This window comes from Crotalus tigris, unplaced genomic scaffold, assembly GCF_016545835.1.
Source record: "Crotalus tigris isolate CLP2741 ecotype Arizona unplaced genomic scaffold, ASM1654583v1 scf7180000019364.2947544272:3078424, whole genome shotgun sequence".
Taxonomy (NCBI): Eukaryota; Metazoa; Chordata; class Lepidosauria; order Squamata; family Viperidae; genus Crotalus; species Crotalus tigris.
The window spans coordinates 1,810,797-1,830,903 of NW_024097500.1; the positions used below are offsets into that span (position 1 = coordinate 1,810,797).

Consider the following 20,107-nt stretch of genomic DNA (forward strand, 5'->3'; position numbering starts at 1 on the left):
GATGTTACGCTTTGCTTTCAGGAGACCCACAGAAGCTCTAAAACACCCCTAGGAACCTTTCTTTGCTCGAGGGCCCGCTTTGAGCAAAACATCTGGAGAAGTAACCAGAAACCCTTTTAAACAAGACAGCCATACCTAGGGACGCAACGAGAAGCTTTCCAGGGAGAAGCATCATTTTAAAATATTCTTTTCTCTTGCATAGTTCAAAGCAGCCATTAATTAAATATTACTTTAAACATCCACCCCATTTGAAGTTCGTGTCCTGAATTCCTTGCCCACCTTCTACCCCTTCTTCTTCCAAAATGCAAGATGGTAATCAGAAATGGCCAACAGAATCAGAACAGAGCTGGAAGGGACCTTGGAGGTCTTCTAGTCCAACCCCCCCCCACTCAAGCAGGAGACCTTATACCATTTCCTTACAAATGGTTGTCCAATCTCTTCTTAAAAACCTTCAATGATAGAGCACCCACAATTTCTGAAGGCCAGCCGTTCCTCTGGATATTTGTTCTCATTGTCGGGAAGTTTCTCCTTAGTTCCAGGTTGCTTCTCTCCTTGATGAATTTCCATCCATTGTTTCTTCTCTTGCTTTCTGGTACTTTGGAAAAGAGGTGGACCCCCTCTTTTTTGTGGCAACCCCTCAAATACTGGAATATAGGTAGTCCTCAACTTAAAACAGTTTAGTGACCATTCAAAGTTACAACGGCACTGGAGAAAAGTGACTTATTTTTCACATTATGACCGTTGCATCATCCTCACGGTCGTGTGATCCAAATCTGGACGCTTGGCAACTGGCTCATATTTATAACGGTTGCAGTATCCCAGGATTATGTAAGTTTTGGGCTTAGTTGTGGTAAGTTGAGGACTATCATGTCATCCCTAGTCCTTTTTTATGCAAACAGACAGCCTCGACTTTCTATCAATTGCAGGGAGACTCTCCACATTGTTTCTCTTTGCGCCATTAGGCCACGTAATGGCTTTCTGGAGGGCGCAGATGTTATTTGTGATGGAATGTTGTGGAATAGATCATTGTCAAAGAGGAAACCTTTCCAGCAAGAGAGGAAATAGGTTTTAGAAGTTTCCCAGCTGAATTAGAAATTGCACTTAAAGGAGATGTTAGCTAATGGGATGGTTGCTGAAGATTAAACCACGACTGCATCAGCTATATGAGTTATCAGGTGGCTAACCAATTGAGATACAGTCAGTCTGGCTGTTCCTTCAAGTGGCTGTCCTTTCAGAAACGAGGGTGATACAGGTAGCCCTTGACTTAGGACCAGAATATCCATCGCTAGGCCGATTCTCATCAGGTCAAAATTGTCTCAGCCTTCCATCCTTCCGAGGTCGGTAAAATGAGGACCCAGATTGATGGGGGAGCAATGTGGTGACTCGTGCATGGAAGAAACATTATCCTGGCTTTTTCTTGTAAATATGTAAGTTGAAAAGAGGGCAAATTAGTTTGCATCCAATTTAGGCTGTGGGTAAGTAGCAGGAGAAAATTACATATTACGCTTATATATGTTTCTCACATTTGGTGTTAGATACGTCTGCCTGATGAAGACATTCTTATGGAAATGACTTCCAACCGCACAATTATACCTTTTAGAAATACAATTTGCAAAGGGCCCCTTTGGGCTGTGGATTTTTTTTTTAACCTGGCTAATAGCTTCATGTTAATTAAGATAGAAAAATAATATTTGATTTTTGTAGTAGGATCGAATATTTCCTTGCGTTTAGTTTGATTGGCTGATTCTTTGATTTATTGACAGTGAGAGTAAATTGCTTGTCTGGAATTCTGCTTGTTTTATATATAATTCATCCAGTTTGCTGCCTTCCTTGCAAAATTAATGTTTTTAAATTGTACAAAATGTAGGGAAGAACAGTTCTAGAAGAGTTTATTCTACCTTTCAGTCTTTTGCTTATTCAAATTTAAATTAGAACAAATTAGGCAATTTGAAGGTGGTGTGGTGCCATAAAATGAGCATTGAAAGTTCAGCCTTCTGGTTGGGGTAGAAATCTCCTTTTCTCTTTCTCACCTTTGATGGAACTTTTATAAAGTTTTTTCTGATATCTTCTGCAAATATAAATTCTTTCCATAAGCCCAAAGACATGCAAAAAGAGGTACTGAAATAAGGCCAAATTAAGACCGATCTTTCAAGGACACACCTGTCCAAAGAAGATGTTGACTCCTTTATTAATGTTCTCTCAGGAGAAGGATTCAGATAATGTGATCTTTTAAAGAAACTAATGCTGTTTGTCTTGGAAACTAAGAAGAGTCTTGGTGTTTGAGGACAGGCCAAAATGCTGACATTTCAGTTCTAAAAGCAGAAATGCTAAAATTCAAGATTTGGCCTGGCTATTCTTTACTGCTGTAGATGGTTCTTCATTCTTGGTCAGAATTCTGGGAAGACATCTTCATGCTTGCTCAATAGCTCCTCCTCCTCCTCCTCCTCCTTTTCCTTCTCTTTTTCTTCTTCCTCCTTCTCCTCCTCCTCCTCCTCCTCCTCCTCTTCCTCCTCCTCCTCCTCCTCCTCCTTTTCATTCTGGGTTCAGGCCAAGGCCTAGCCAAGACTTATGTCCATTGCTTGACGCTGTGGAAATCATGTTTGGAAAAGGATTTACTTTTGGTTTATGTAGAGCCATGTAGATGATACATGAACAATCTTTTAACTTTGTTTTCTAGCCAGAGCCCAGAAGTCTACTTACTTTATCTTTAGGTAGTTGCAAACTGGATCCTCGGAGTAAAAGGAATACATACAGTATAGCCTAAAAAGGGGATGACAGAGAATGAGATGGCTGGATGGAGTCACTGAAGCAGTAGGTGTGAACTTAAATGGACTCCAGAAAATGGTAGAGGACAGGAAGACCTGGAGGAACGTTGTCCATGGGGTCGTGATGGGTCGGACATGACTTCGCAATTAACAACAACAACAACAACAAAAGCCTAAGAATAAAATAATGGGAGAGAGGAGTAAACGCTTAAGCCAGGGATCTGCAAGCATTAGAATCAAGTTCTTCGGCACAAAAGTTCCAGTCTCGTTTTCCTTTTGAATATCATTCTTTTCAGAAATCCAATTTAAGAAGAGAAAGTTTTATTGATTGCAGTTGTTGAGAGTTCAAAACTGTTTCTGGAAATCATTCCAGGATTTAAAGCGTATCACTCTTCCCCCCCCCTAAAAAAGCACATCCCAACATAAATCACTTTCTTGAATCTTCTATACGATTGGGTGGCTGTTCTAGGAACTTAAGCCCAAATAGTTTTTTGGGTATCTGCATATATAAATTTTCTTTTGGGAGACCCCAGTTTCTCCTAAGGTTCAACAATGGCTTCTGTATTACTTGGAGCGCAAACTTGTGAAGACCCTCAAAAGCTTTCATGGGCAAATGTTCTTGATGTTGAGAAGGCCAGATGTTGAGATATGATATGATTTTGTAATTGACCTATCAGATAGGCCACTTAGCTAACTCTTAAAGATTGAAGATCCTTCAAGAACCTTCCATGAAGGGAAGGTTCTTGAAGGGTTTTGTTGCAATTATGTCATGCCTTATTCTTCTATATTGTAGATGGATATTTGGTGGTTTGTACCTTGTGGTCATCCAGGAAAATGTTATATGAAATTAAGTCCTCAAATAGGGAGGTTAACTTGATATTGATGGCCTTTTCAGAATTATGGAGATAAGAGTGGCATCTAAATATAACTAACACTGTCAGTGATACAGGGAGGAGAGATTAGATGAACATCAATCAATATTCCACTTCTGTGGTCCAAACATAATAGCTGCTTCCAACTCACAAAAGCTACAATCTCCCTATAGGTCTTTTTTTTTAAAAAAAATGATTTTGTTGATGTTGTTTTTGGGGCCTTGAGTTTGTGCAACTTTCCATCTGCTTGTTATGTAGCAGTTGATCTATTCCCAGGGAAAGAAAAACCAACCAATTTGTAAATTTTGTCACTACATTTTCAAAATCCTAAATGCATTTTAAAACTTTGTTAAAATGTTTTATGTCAATAGCCCAAAGATACAATTGTGAATGTAATTTCTGTCCATCCTTTTCTTGGTAATGTGCATTGACTAAACAGACCTAAAATCAGAAGTTTCCTGACAGTGAGAACAATTAATCAGAGGAACGTGTTGCCTTCAGAAGTTGTGGGTGCTGCATCACTGGAGGCTTTTAAGAAGAGACTGGACAGCCATTTGTCCAGGATAGTAGTAGGTTTCCTACCTTGAGCATGGGGTTGGACTAGAAGATCTCCAAGGTCCCTTCCAGCCCTATCATTTTATGATTCTAAGTCTGTGTTTTATTATGGTTGGTAGTATGACAAGATGCCACTAGTTTTTTTTTTTATTTTGGGATAATATAGACTAACATGGCTCTCCTCCTATAATGGGAATAGACTTAGTAATTGGTCTGTCAGTAGAAGTAATAAATTCAGAAGGGTCAATGGATAAAGACTGTGAGGTTGATGGGACAGCAGTCTAGATATTAATGGAGTCTGGATTAATGCAAAGGACAGGAGAGAAGAAGAAAAAAACATGAAACAAAACATGAACAAAACACATCCCTGCATTCTTGAAGTTGTGTGGAGGGTTGTGAATTATAGTATCTGCTGCCTGAAATCGAATAATGATAGGAGACTATAAAAGAGACTGATTCACATTTTAATGGAATTCCTCAAGAGTTCATGAGTGTATATCTGTTTACTTAGTACTAAAATCTTCATTCCAATTTTGGCTTAAAATTAATCTGAAGAAGTTCTGACAAAAGAAGTGATGTATGGGACTCAAACTGAATTCTACTTCCCCTCCAGTACCTATTCAGATTATATCTAACCACAAGAAAACATTTTTATTAGAAATGGACTATCGAACCTAGAATAAAGAAGACATTTCCTGATATAGAGCAATTCATCAGTGAAAAAGCTTGCCTCCAGAAGTTGTAGATGCTCCAGCTCTGGAGGTTTTGAAGAAGAGATGGATGGGCATTTGTCCAGAATAGTATAGGGCAGGGGTGTCCAACCTTGGCAAGTTTAAGACTTGTGGACTTTGACTCCAGAATTCCCCAGCCAGTCATATTGGCTGGAGAATTCTGGAAGTCAAAATCCTCAAGTTACAAAGTTGCCAAGGTTGGACACCCCGTTATAGGGTCTTCTGCTTGAGAAGAAGGCTGGACTAGAAGACCCCCGAGATCTCTTCCAGCCCTATCATTCTGTGATTCGAAGTCTGTGTTTTATTAAAGTTGGAAGTATGACAAGATGCCACCAGACTTCTGATTTTTGGCTAATGTAGACTAACAGGACTTTCTTGCTATAATGGGAACAGGATTAGTAATTGGCTGTCTATAAAAATAATAAATCCAGAAGGGTCAATAGATAAAGACTGTGAGTTGATGGGACAGCAGCCTGGATATTCCCCATATTGGCTGGGCAGTTCTGGGAGTTGAAGTCCACAAGTCTTAAAATTGCCAAGGTTGGGCACCCCTGGTATAAGGTCTCCTGCTTGAGCAGGGGGTTGGACTACAAGACTTCCAAGGTCCCTTCCAACTCTATTATTCTATGTTCTGTCTTTCTGACTAATGAATTAATAGCCGTTTGAATCATGAAATCAATTTTTCCTCAGCACGGGTTTCAGTTAAACCCCTGATCTATGCACATCCCCTCGAAAGTCTTGAGAAAGCTTGTAGTGAAAGTGTATGTCACCTCCTCCACCTCCGAGAGATTCAGTGACAGTTCTCCTAAAAGGATCTTCCTGTTGTTCTTGTTGTTGTTTCAGGTTGTGATCAGGACCACTGGGGCCCTCACTGCAGCAACCCTTGCCAGTGCCGGAATGGAGCTCTGTGCAACCCCATCACTGGCGCTTGTGTGTGCGCACCGGGATATAAAGGATGGCGCTGCGAGGATTTGTGTGAGCCGGGAACTTACGGGAAAGGCTGCCTGCTCAAGTGCCAGTGTCATAATGGGGCAACCTGTGACCACAACACAGGAGAATGTCATTGTGCACCTGGATACACTGGAGTTTTGTAAGTCATGGGGCTGTGGATTTTAATTTCAGGGGAAGCAGCAGCCGGTTTTATGTAGAGGTTAGAAAGGCCTCGGGTTAGAAACCAGAAAATTGTGAGTTCAAGTTCTGTTGTAGGCATGAAGCCAACTGGGCCAGTCACCCTCTCTCAGCCCTAGGAAGGGCAAACCATTATTTGCTTGTTTGTTTGATATGTGTGCCACCATCTCATCTAGAAATGACAAGAAAATTGCAGGGACTTGTCCACGCAGTTGCCAGGAGTCAGCCCTGATCAAAATGCACAAAATAATACTCAGAACATCTTATTCTTACCTCTAACACCATCAAACAACAACATCTGCCTATCCTAGGTCCTTGGGAAGAACTCGATAGGTGGAAAAAAATTTCAAATCCAGTCTGAACATCTGGCTGACTGTGTGACGAACCATAATAACATAACATAACATAATAACATAATTACTTAGAATTGAGGAAGAGGTCTGTTAATGACCTGCTAATGACACTGTACCACTTCCTATCACTATCTTCTACAGTAAAAAACACCCCATCTTCTGCATAGGGTATCATCAAGCATTTTGAGGTTCAATGAAGCCAAAAATAGGGAACTGTTTTTAAGAAGAGATTGGACAGTCACTTGTCTGAAATGGTATAGGGTCTCCTGCTTGAGCAGGGGGCTGGACTAGAAAACCTCCAAGATCCCCTCCAGCTCTATTCTGATTCTAAAATTTAATTCTGGGTTTTTGTTGACCTGATGGAATGATGGGGGCTTCAGCGCCCCTTTGTGCTGCCTTGCCTTCCATAGCATGGAAATTGACCTACAATGTGGTCAGCTTCTTCCATCACAAACCAAGAATCTATTAACTCTTTATGGCTCCTATCCATGCATGTTTGTGGAGCAACGGGGGGGGGAGTCACATCACACATGTCAGGACAGCATTCTGACGTCATGGTGGCTTCTAACAGACACCTATGCTGATATGCCTTAATAGACCTATCATTCCCTGTGAATTGATCTGGCAGTAGAAAGCATTTATATTTGTCAGTTCAAAACTGCTTCCCTGAGACAGTGGATATTGATTTTGTTTTTCTCGTAAATATTTATAAATGTTATTGTTTATTGTGAACATTAGGGATCTAGGACAGATTGCAAATTCATAAAACAACTGCTTCGGCATGTGCGCCAACCTCTGCTTGAGTCCATCAATCTAGATTTTCAATATGTGTGTTGAATTGATCCTCCCTGACTTCTCTGAGTTTTATTTAGTATCCCAATCTCGGACTAAGATGTGAGGCTTTCCCCTAGCCAGGGATAGGCAACCTTGGCTCTTTTATGACTCGTTGATTTCAACTCCCAGAATTCCTGAGATAGCCACCTTGAGGGGAAAGGGAGAGGTTTCCAAGCTGAGCCATGCCGGCTCAGGAATTCTGGGAGTTGAAATCCACGAGTCATAAAAGAGCCCAGGTTGCCTATCCCTGGCCTAGATTCAAAGTTCCTACAGCCAGCCTCCCATGGTCACATGACCATATTTTGGATGCATTGCAAACAGCCCGCATTTATCAACCATTTGCAACATCCTGTCATCATTTAGACCATGATTTACAATGTTTTTTTTTTGCCAGAAATTGGCAGTTTACTTTCAGTTTTTGGCAAAAACAGCCATTGTAGACAATGGATTTGCTTAACAATCACTGCGTTCGCTTAAAGGGCACCACAAAGAAAAGGTGGTAAAATCTAGCGCAGTCATGTGGATAACCTGCTTAACAACAATCATGACTTACAACTTAAATTCTGGATTTATTTAGGGTTATAAGTCAAGGACTGCCTGTAATGAGGTATTACAGGCAGCCCTTGACTTACGACTACATTTCTGTTGCTAAATGGTACATTAGTTAAGTGAATTTTGCCCTGTTTTATGACTTTTCTTGCCACAGTTGTTAAGAGAATCACTGTATTTCTTAAGTTAATAATACTGTTAAGTGAATCTGGCTTCCCCGTTGACTTTGATTGTCAGATGGTTGCAAAAGAGGATCAGATGACCCCGGGACAATGCAAAGGTCATAAGTGTAAGTCAGTTGCCAACCCTCTGAATTTTGATCACATGACGCTGGGGAGGCTGCAACAGTCATAAGTGTGAAAAACGGCCCTAAGTAATTTGTTTCAGTGCCGTTGTAACTTTGAACGGCCCTTAAATGAACTGTTGTAAGTCAAGGACTACCTGTATTTCATATACTTTTTATTTTGTATCGGGAGCCTCAAACATTTGGAAAGCCTCAGCTAGGATTTGGGAGACTTCAGCTTGTGACTGTCCATTTTCTGAAATGAAAACCTTCAAAAAATAGTCCTTGCGTGAGCCAGAGTGATGATTTTCTTTGGGAATAAAAATCTGTTAACGTAAGCAAAAGGTTTTGAAAGAAAACCTGTCTTTTTTGGGCGATAAATATTGCCTATCTACATTTTTCTCTGAACACTGTTGATGGGATCCAGCTGCATGATAGATGATTTGTATATACCTTGGGGCAATGCTGCTGTAACTTACAAAATTGTTTTGTGTCTCTTTCTATTCCCTTTGGGTTCTATTCCCTCGCAACCAACCTGCGCAGTTGTGAAGAGCCGTGTCCTCCCGGGAGCCACGGAATCCAGTGCGAACAGCGATGCCCCTGCCAAAATGGAGGAACCTGTCACCACATCACGGGAGAATGCACCTGTCTCCCAGGATGGATGGTAGGAAAAATTGGAGCACCCCTACAATTGAGAGAAGAGAACGTTTGCAGCTCAGAGTTGAACTGTGGGGCCCTTAGTGCTCTCTGAGCTCGGTGGATTTTTTGCAGACGTTTCATTAGCAAACTAGGTAACATCATCAACACTGATGTTGTTACCTAGTTGGGTAATGAAACGTCTGCAAGAAAACTACCAAGCTCAGAGAGCACCATGGACCCGACACCTACCGCCACGAGCCTTATAATGTTTGTCTGAGTGGATTTACAATTGTACGATAACAATTTTTGCACAACTGCAAAAGTCCACAAGTCTTAAAGTTGAGAAGTTTGAAGACCCCTGAACTTCTGAGGATTTATTTCTCTTTTCTTTCCTTCCTGGTGTAGTTTCTCCATTTCCTTGACTCATCTTCATCCTTTTCTCTTTCCAGCTTTCCCACCTCTTTTTTTTTTTTTGCTACAAAGAGAAAAGAGTTTCCACATATGAGAAAAAGAAAGGTTAAACCACGCCAAGGAGAAAATCAATTAGTTTTATAAACTGAGCACCTTATTTTATAGGCAATTAATTTTAATTAGTAGTTATTATTTCAATTAAAATCAATTTATTTATTTATTTTTCTCCTGGCCCTGCCTGTTTTATTTTAATCTGGCTTTTGACAGGTTTACTTATGTGCATAGATATATATTCAAACACATGTACAAACCTGTCAAGACACCCAGACTCATTTTGGGGGGGGGGAAGGGTCGTGGGGCAGAGGGCATCTCTAGGAAATTTGAATTGAATTTTGAGAGTTTAGTCTTCTTGGATAAATATGGTCTCTGGCCTGGATTCAAATATTGACCTAGACTGAAGAGTGATCTATTGAGTGAATATAACAATTGTGAGTTGTAAACCATATTTTAACATACTCCCTGGGCTCTCATTGTACTGCCACAAGCACCTAGGTATCTATGGCAACCGTTTAGCTACCTGTGCTGTTTTTTCTTTTAAAAAAAGTCTTCTAATTTTTCTTCCAAAGGAAGAAAACTGCCAAATGCCAGCCTGTTGCATTATATTTATTTCTGAAAATGTTTGTGGGCTTTGCACAAATCCACAGATATTGATATTGATTAAACCTTCTGTTTTTATACCATGTCTGCACTGCCTTAACTTCTGAAAACTCAAGGCAGAGAAAATATGCCTCTTGCTGCCATCCGCTTACTCTCACGTGGGATGGAGACCTAAAGCAGTTCAAGAGTACAACTAACAGAATAACAGAGTTGGAAGAGACATTGGAGGTCTTCTAGTCCAACCCCCTCCTGAAGCAGGAGAGCCTATACCATTCCAGACAAATGGCTGTCCAGTCTCTTTTTAAAATGTCCAATGTTTTCTTGAAAACCTCCAGTGTTGTTTCACTGATTAATTGTTCTAACTGTCAGGAAATTTCTCCTTAGTTTTAGGTTGCCTCTCTCCTTGATTAGTTTCCATCCATTGCTTTTTGTTTTGCCTTCAGATGCTTTGGAGAACAGGTTGACCCACTTTTCTTTGTGGCAGCCGCTCAAATATTGGAACACTGCTATCATGTCACCTCTAATCCTACATGGAACTATTTCTATCTGGAGAGAAACATGCACGGGGTACCTCAAAATTCTGTCTTGGGTCCAGTACTTTTCAGCATTTTCATGAATGATCTAGCTAACACTTTGGAAGATAGATTGAAGATCTAGAAAGACCTTGACAGACTTTCTAGGATTGCAGAATCTTTTTTGTATCATGGTGATCAGAACTGGATGCAGTATTGCAGGTGTGGCCTTGCTAGTGTAGTATTAAAGCAGTAATATAACTTCTCGTGATCTTCAGTCCATTGGCCTTTTTTGCACATTATTGACTCATATTTAAATGACTTTTCCACCAGGACTCCAAGCTCCCTCTTGCGGTTAGTTCTATTCGCCAAGTTTCACCTAATCTCTACCTGTGCATTTGTTTTCCACACTTACGTTTGTCGCAGCATCCCTATGGTCCCGTGATCAAAACACTTGGCAATTGACTCATACTTATGACGGTTGCGGTATCCCAGGGTCAGGTGGATCCCCTTTGCGATCTCTGATGAGGGAAGTCAGTGGCGAAACTAGATTCACTTAAACAACCATGTTACTGACTTAACAACTGCAGTAATTAATTTAGCTGGGGAAGAAAAGTCGTAAAATGGAGCAAAACTCACTAGCAAATATTTCACTTAGCAACAGAAATTTTGGGCTCAGCGATGGTCGTAAGTTAAGGATTATCTGTATCTGCCCTTCCTTAAACTCGCTGGAGAAAACACAGAATTTGTGTACAGCGACAAAACTTGGAGGTCCCCCTTTTCACTGAAGGGAAGATATAAAATGCTCCCCCTTGGGCAGAGATTTAAACATACAGTATTTTTCATGCATATCGTCTCACTGATTGCCAGCAGCGTTTTGCTAGTGTTAAGAAGTCACTGAGGGGACCTTCCAAACAATGCATTATTCCTCGCCTTTAATTCTGCGTGTCAAGAAGAAAGGCTGACTTCTCTCTTATTTTATTTTTTTTTAAAGAAAAGCATCTAAATCTGTATCAATAACGTGATAATTAACTCCCTCTGGGTTTGCCAAAGACCTCATTCAGTTCTGCTATGCCCTCTGGCATTATTCCACCGTTTGACAATTAAACCCTTGGCGAATGCTGCTGCTGCTGCTGGAAATGAGGAAAGCAGCAAAAGCCAGAGACTCGGGAGATGCTTTGTTTATTCCTGGGAAGACCAAAAAGACTATTGGGAAGCTATGAATTGGGGGAGAAAATGGAGGAAGGGTTGTTCTGTGAGATGAGCCTAGCTTAGAGCATAGAACCTAGAATCAAAGGTCTAGAAGGGACCTTGGAGGTCTTCTAGTTCAACCCCTTGCTCTAGACCTTCCAGACAAGTGGCTGTCCAGTCTCCTCTTAAAAAAGCTTTCGGTGATGGAGCACCCACAACTTCTGAAGGTAAGCCCTTCCATTGGTTGGTTGTTCTCACTGTTAGGAAAGTTCTCTTTAATTCTAGGTTGTTTCTCTCCTTGGTTAATTTCCATCCATTTTTTCTCATCTTGACTTTTGGTGCTTTGGAAAATAGTTTGAGCCCCTTGTCTTTGTAGGAGCCTCTTAACTATTGGAACACTGCTATCATATCTCCCCTAGTTCTTCTTTTCACTAGAATAAACATACTCAATTCCTGCAACCGTTCTTCCTATGTTTTAGCTTCCAGCCCTCCCCCCCCCCAATCATCCTGGTTGCTCTTTTCTGCACTCTTTCCAGGGTCTCAACATCTTTTTTATATTGTGGTGACCAAAATTGGATGCAAGTAAAACAAGCAGGATTTACTTTTAATTTTCACAATCTCCCTTTGCAAGAAGTAATAAAAACAACAAGCTCTTATTAATTGCAGTGAATAAATGACTGTTTTGCAGAACAATACACAACACGGCTTGGAGAAGTGCATCACCTGGATAGCATCCGAAACTGCTCAATACAATAAATAAACAAAACTAAAAAGCTGAGTACAGAACCCAGTATGAATGGAATCGCTCCAGTCTCTGGCCTATTTCTAGTGGCATGACCTGAACGTTGGTGCCAAGCTGATGTGTGATGTCTGTGGCACAGCGCTGTGATTTGCACTAGTTTGTACATCAGACTGAAACAGAGACTACAACATAACCTGCAGGCTTGAATCAATACAACATAATTGCTACAGGGTTAAAAATGTCCTGCGGAAAATAGGAAAACCAAAATTAATAGGGTAACTGCAAAAAAATTTTTCCTGCCAACAAACAAGCTGTGGTGAGCCAAAAATGTTTCATCTACAAGGATGCAGAGTAGACCCTCCAAAGGATGCTGTGAAGTTTCTTAAAAATCATATTTGAGGTTCCTTCACCCCTGGGACAAAGCCAAGGCTTAGAGTGTCTGCATGGAGAAGGACTTGAATTTCTAAGTAAAAGTAGTCTGCTTACAAATACTGAGATGGTGAGTTTAAGAGAGCCTCTCCAGGGCTTTCATAAAAAAGAGAAAAGAGAAAACTTCAGCATGGCTACAACAAAAGTGAAACTTTTTCTTCTTTTGCTGGATTTTGAAAGTCTTGGTATTTGGCATCTGACTGCAGCCAGCCGGAATGTACAATCAGAACGACCTGAGGCTGGCAGATTGTGCTTCCCAGAATATCTAACTTGGACTTTAGAGATTTTGTTTTCTTGTTTAGGGTATTTGGAGGAGAAAGATGTCATATACAATCTCATAGCTTAAAATAAACTTTATAGCAATAGCACTTAGACTTATATATCGCTTCATGGTGCATTTACAGCCCTCTCTAAGCAGCTTACAGAGTCAGCACATTGCCTCCAACAATCTGGGGTTCTCATTTTATTGACTTTGAAAGGATAAAAGGTGGAGTCAATCTTGAGCTGGTCAGGATCGAACTCCTGGCAGTGAGCAGAATCAGCCTGCAATGCTGCTTTCTAACCACTGTCCCACCATGACTGCTAATATACACCCTCACACCCCCACTCACACCCACACATGTATAAAACAATGATTCCTGAGTAAGTGAATATGTGTGTGTGTGTGTGTGTGTATGTGTATATGTATATATGGGAGATGTGTGTGTGTGTATAATTTGCACTTCAATTGTTCTATTCTCCATACCCTGACTCAAGAATTTTTATTTTGTTTCTGAATCACATTTTAATAACAACTTTAAAGATATTCTAAGTTTTATACTCTTCGTTTGTTAAATTTGGTCCAAATTCCACCTTTTTAATTCCTTTTGGAGCAAAATTATTATTTGGAGATATTGAAAACAATGAAAACAGTTGTTTTTAGACAATCCCACACAGGTTACAGAAGTTACAGAATAAGAGAATTGGAAGGAACCTTGGAGGTCTTCTAGTCTAACCCTCTACTCAAGCAGGAGACCCTATAACCATTCCGGACAAATGGCTATCCAGTCTCTTCTTTAAAATCTCCGGTTTTAATCTCTCTCTCTCTCTCTCTCTCTCTCTCTCTCTCTCTCCCTCCCTCCCTCCCTCCCTCCCTCCCTCCCTCCCTCTCTCTCTCTCTCTCTCTCTCTCTCTCTCTCAGGGTTCTGTGTGTGCTCAGCCTTGCCCATCGGGAACATATGGGGTTAACTGCAGCCAAGAATGCCCATGTCATAATGGAGGACAATGCGACCACGTGACAGGGGTGTGCCTGTGTACTGCAGGGTATATGGGAGACAGGTAGGCACAAAGTTAGATAAGGGTAACCAATTTATGCATTCTTACCAAAAAAAATATCTGCTAATGTCGTATGTGATCCTGACATGACTGCCTGTCTGTACACCAAGAAAAATTGCCTTGCCTGATCCTTCTGGGCTTCCAACGACTGACTGGGATGACGCTGAGCGGCTGGATGGATGGCCGTACGAAGAGCAGCTGAGCCTCCCACAGGGAAGTTTTAACAGTTTTCCAACAGGCAATTTCTATTTCTGCATCCCAAATGAACAATAGGACTGGCTCAGTTATAAATATGAACATCGCTACATTGTTGTACAGGTAGTCCTCGACTTACGGCTACAATTGAGCCCAACATTTATGTTGCTAAGCAAGACATCAGTTAAGTGAATTTTGCCCCATTTTACGGCTTTTCTCACCACAGTTCTTAAGTGAACCACTGCAGTTGTTGTTAAGCGAATCCAGCTTCCCCATTGACTTTGCTCATCAGGTCACAAAAGGGGATCACAGGACCCCAGGACACACTGCGACCGTCGTAAGTATGAACTTTGATCACGTGACCCATCAGTGTGAAAAAGAGTCCTAAGTCACTTTTTTCAGTTACGTTGTAACTTTGAACGGTCCCTGAATGAACTGTAAGTTGTAAGTTGAGGACTATCTGTACTGTTGTCTTGGGTGAGACGACCTAAGGATCCTACGAGGCTTTAAAAAATACTCCTTGGACAGTTAAGCTTGCAACTCTTGTCCACAAATGTCAATAAATTTATGTCCTAATAAAAGCATTCATTTTTAATTGATTACAGGACTCTAAATGATTTATGAGAAACACTGTAAGTGTAGTAAGGCAATGTTATGCAATCCGAAGTTGTTATTTCATTTCTCAAAAGATTTATCTGTCATCCCCAGCTCACAAATTCTCAGGGCAGCTCGCATATCTTACCAAGATAGACGTATAAATAAACAATCACCTCAAATAGAAAATAGCACGAATGAGAGATAAAAGGTAACAAGCAAAATCAGTTGACAGTCATAAAACTCAGATTGGACAGAAACCAAATGATAGGCTCACAAACATTTTCCCCAACCCTTAATTTGCAAAAGATAAAAAGATTTCTGATTTCTTTCCTAAAGGTTTTTTTTTTTTTCCAGGAAGCAGGTAACGGGGAGAATATTTGGTAGCTGATGCAGTTCTTCCCTCAATTTGTATTCTTGAAGCAATATATCAATGGAAATTAGTTATTTTTAAAAGAAAATCTAAAGTTCTCTGATTTTACAGTGCAGCTGTTCAACGGTAATTGAAATATATATATTAGAGAACGTTCAGACAACAGTCCATTTATGTCTGGAAATACTGTAGAAAAATGCATTCAAGAAAATTGTTTCCAAAAACAAATATTTAAATAAAAACATTTTCAGAGCCGTGTACTCCAAAACACAAATGTTAGGATGAGTTATTCATTTATTTATTTGATAACCCAACCTTGGACTAGAAAATAAATTGATAAATCTGGCATGCTGACAAAAATTGCAAATAAGTCAACAAGCTTGTTTCATGCTTCCTAAAAGGCAATAATCTGAAATGATCAGGGAGATTCCCAATGGGGACATTACATAGATAGATAACCTTTTTTGTCGTTGGATTGGGCACATTGGCACACGTTAAAAATGAAATTTTGTTGTTTGCTCTCAAAAGTGTCCATAACACATATTTAAACATGCTATACACAACATTATAAACCTACATCTTTCCATATAAATAACATATAAATATTAATCAACTGTCCATCTTGAATGCCTAGCAGAGAGAGGAAGCTTTAGAGTTCCCAAGGTTAATACTGTATGGAATAAAACTGTGACTGAATCTGGATGTTCTGCTTCGGATACCATGAAGCCCCCTCCTCCCAGAAGCTAACAAGGAAAACAGGTCATGGAGAGGATGTGTAGTTTCCCAGATAATCTTACTGCACAAGCAACACTTCTGTGCTATGTCCTGGATGGAAGGGAGGGAACTGCCAATGATCTTTTCTGCTGTCCTCACCACTCTCTGCACCACCTTCCTGTCCGAAGCAGGGATGCTTCCAAACCAGACTGTGATGCAGAATGACAGGATGCTGTCGATCGTCCCTCTGTAGAAAGTGGTCAGGACAAGGGAAGGAAGATGTGCTTTTCTCATGCAAGGCAGAAAATGCAGGGACTGCTGTGCCTGCTTCACCAGTGTCTCGCTGTTGAGCAACCAAGCCAGCCTACTCATTAGTTGCACACCCAGAAATTTGATGCTGCTAAACATCTCCCCAGGTGAATCATTAATGCACAGAAACATCTCGATTCATTGTTCTTGGCTTGAGAAAAGTTGTGATCTTGAAATGTATTCAAAAATTCCTATTTGGACAAATTTATTTTTATTTGTTTATTGTTTGTCTATTTGCATCCTGCCTTTATTGTTTTTACAAATAACTCAAGGTGGCGAATGTAATCAGTGCTCTTTCTTTCTCCTATTTTCCTCACAACTCTGTGAGGTGGATTAGGCTGAGAGAGAGGGATTAGCCCAAGATCACTCAGCTGACTTTCATGCCTAAATTGGGACTAGAACTCACCATCTCCTGGTGATTGGCCCAAAGTCACCCAGCCAGCTCTTCACACACACACACACACACACACACACACACACACACACACACACACACATTCATCAAATAACTTTATTGTGGTCTAACAAGCCGAAACACCAAAATACAGACAAACACACCCCTGCCACTATATACTATGCAAATTTCAGTTTCTCTGCCTATATTTATATTTTTGGCTGCCCAAATCAGAAGTCAAAAAACGGCGTCCTTGAAATGGGTCACCATTTGAAGGAGAGAAAAAGCAAAAAAAAAGGGAACCTTTTTCCTAAATGCTTCATAGCATCTCTGGAAATGAGTCGCATTTTTCCAGAAAGATATTATCGCTTCTAACATTTTCATTGGCAACAATCCTCATTTTTATTATTAGTTAGGTTGCTGAGGGTTTTTTTTAATGTCCCTTATAAAGTATAATGGATTAAATTTAATTTAATTTAGATATTTGCAGCAATAAATTTAACAGGGAACACTCCGTGTTTACAGGGTATGCAAATGCATTGCCGTTGCATCAATTAATTCCCTCAAGAGTAAGCAATGAATTTTAGCTTTTTTCCTCTACCCTGCAGAGTTCCTAGTTTGCTGAAGGAACGTGGCTTCTGATTCATGACATTAAATTCTAAAGCCAAAACTCTTGCAATTTGAAGATTCATTTCTGGCTTTAGTTAAATGTTTTAACTAAAATTTTCAATTAAGTTTAACTAACAGACACTGTTTGTTTTTAAATCTCTAGGTGCTTTTATTTTACCTGTACAACAGAACCAATGAACCAACTGAAATTTTTTTAAAAATGATTCTTCTTGGTTTCTTTTAGTGCAATTCTTTTACCATTCTAAACAATAACTGGCTTCTGAGTAACTTTTAAATAATTTAAAAATATTCCTAATAATAGATTTTTTTTTAGTACCACCCCAGCTGGAAGCTCTATTTGCACTCCTTAAAGCTAGCTCATAAATTTCTGCCTAGTAAATGAAGATAATAAAGCATGTATATTGAGGTAAATATTTGATTAAAACGTTTTACTCACTAAAAATGTATGGGAAGCGAACTGCTGTTTTGTTTCTGGTCAGTTAGAGACAGTTGTGTAATTTGAATAATTTGACAACTTTCAGGCTGATAGCGTTGGGTATCTTGAGCATTACAGTAGTTCTCAAGTTATGACCATCATTTGGATCCAAATTTCAGTCGCTAAGCCAGACAGTTGTTAAGTGGGCCCTTCCCGATTTTATGAGCACAGTTGCCAGGGTTGTTAAACAAATCACTGCATTTGTTAATTGAATCAAGTGGTCACTAAGTGAATTCAGGTTCCCCCACAACTTTGCTTGTCGGAAGCTGGGAAGGTCAGAAACAGCAATCATACCACCCTGCAGTGGTTGTAAATGTACGCTAGTTGTCAAGCACCCAGATTTTGAACATGTAACTGTAGGGATGCTGCGATGGCTGTAAGTGTGACAAGCTGTTGTAAGTCATTTTTTTTCAGTGCTGTTGTAACTTCAAACAGTCGCTAAATGAATGGCTATAAATCAAGGATTGCCTCTGGTGAAATTAGACCATTTTAGAATTTGCAAGCAGTTGAGCTTGTCATTGGAAATCCTCCCCAGTGGAAACAGCAAACGTAGTGCAAAAAGACATTCTTGCAGGTGTCAAGAATCTATTTTCATTACAGGTAGTCCTTGACTTACAACAGTACATTTAGTGACCGTTCAAAGTTACAATGGCATTGAAACAAATGACTTATGACTGTTTTTCATACTTACAACCGTTGCATGGGAGAATCACCCCAGATGGCTGGGTCGCACGATTATAGAAAAGGGAGAGACCGCCCTCTTTTATTCTTTGATCTTAACTTCTTTACAAATTCTCTAGGTGTTGTAAAAAAATAACAAATTAGTATTAAGCAAACCTCTAAACACATCCATGGAAAGCGTCATGGGGAAATGCACAATCAAATAAAAACCTGACGATATGCACTGGATGCAAAGTCAACTTGCTAAAAAGCAATAAAAGTTAAGACACATTACACTGCCCAAGCCATAAAGCAAAAGGTAAAACAACAAAAAAAGCAGCCGCTTTGCAAACAGTTGCAATGAACCAGCGTGTGATTTTTTTTTTTTACTTGTTTATTTGTTTTCCTATGTATGTTTTCCTGGTGTGTATGAAATTGTGACCCAAAGAGTTTAAATGTTTGGAGGGGCAATGTCCTTTTTTCGTGTAAGATAGAAACATATCACTTTTATACAAATGGGCTGGCCGCCTCTGTTATAGTGTTTGTAAAAGAAACTAATATTCGTTACATGTATATAATGTGTTAAACAAAGCATGGTAGTGTTTAATATTTTGTGAAATTGTGGCCATTAATTCTGCTGCTGACAAGTATATTAACCCGAGCTGAAATAATTATGCACTTATTATTAAAGCCCCAAAGAACGGCTGTAAAGTAGCTCTCTCCAGATAAGGAGGGTGAAATGGAAAACTGAACACGAATCGGGCAAGGGTGCATTCGGTCGTGGTATAATTTAACTGAGCAGCGCGTTTCGCCCCTAATGGTCTTTTGGGATTGATAGGATAGGAAGTGAGACGTTTCCACTGCGTGAAATTCACATAGAGTGTATTTGATCTTTACAAGATAGTCAAGGGATAAACCATAAAGAAGTGAGGATCGGGTAGCAAAGGGCTCCTAATTACGTTAAATGGATGAAGGCACCAAGGTTTGATATTTTAGAGGCTAGATAGTGCCTGTAAATACAGGATGAGAGAGTGAGGTGTTCAGCAGCCCATTCATCTCCATGAGTGTTGTGTTTTTCTGCTTAAATAAGCACAGGTAACAGTGGGGCATGTTTCCCCATCAGCCAGAAAGCGTTGCCAACTGCAGGATCCAATCTGAGTCAGTCAGTGGGACCAAAAGTTTATTCTTCCAAGCTTTTGGGCTTGTCCTGGAGCCCATCCTCAGGGAACTGTTGCTGGTTGGGCTCCAGCATGAGTCCGAAAAAAGAGGTGGTAAGATGGCTCAGTGGTTAAGATGCAGGATTTGTCACCTGGAAAGCCTAGGTTCAGGACCCAAGCATCGTGTGACGAGTGAGCTCCCATCCTCGCCCCCAGCTCCTGCCCACCTAGCAGTTTGAATGCATGTAAATGCGAGTAGATAAATGGGTACCACTGCAGTAGGAAAGTAACAGCACGCCAACACATCATGCTGGCCCCCTGACTGCAGAAATGCCTTCACACAGTGCTGGTTCAATGGTCTCGAAATGGAGATGAGCACCATCCTCTATATAGTCAGCAGTGACTACCGTAGCAGAGTAAAATCCGCAGGGACTCCTTGTTTAGGCAATGAAAGACTCAGACTGGATCCTGCAACGTTATCCTGGGACACGTATATTTGCCTTCACTTGTGAGAGTTGCCAGTCGCTCAGCCAAAGAAAGGATGGGTGCTGTAGTCAGGAAGATCGAGGGCTGCTCAATTCCAACTGCCAAAAGGTTAGGTGTGAAAGACGTGTGTGTGTGTATACACACACACACACACA

General features: G+C 40.4%; 1 protein-coding gene across 2 annotated transcripts in view; it reads left to right on the forward strand.

Moving 5' to 3' along the window:
- Positions 1–20,107, forward strand: part of MEGF11 (multiple EGF like domains 11) — a 231,647-nt gene that overhangs the window by 141,871 nt on the left and 69,669 nt on the right. For both annotated transcript variants that reach the window (XM_039361924.1, XM_039361926.1), the window contains exons 7-9: positions 5,767–6,013; positions 8,614–8,734; positions 13,832–13,968. In XM_039361924.1, coding sequence (XP_039217858.1) covers positions 5,767–6,013; positions 8,614–8,734; positions 13,832–13,968 — 505 coding nt within the window. The remainder of the gene's footprint in view (positions 1–5,766; positions 6,014–8,613; positions 8,735–13,831; positions 13,969–20,107) is intronic.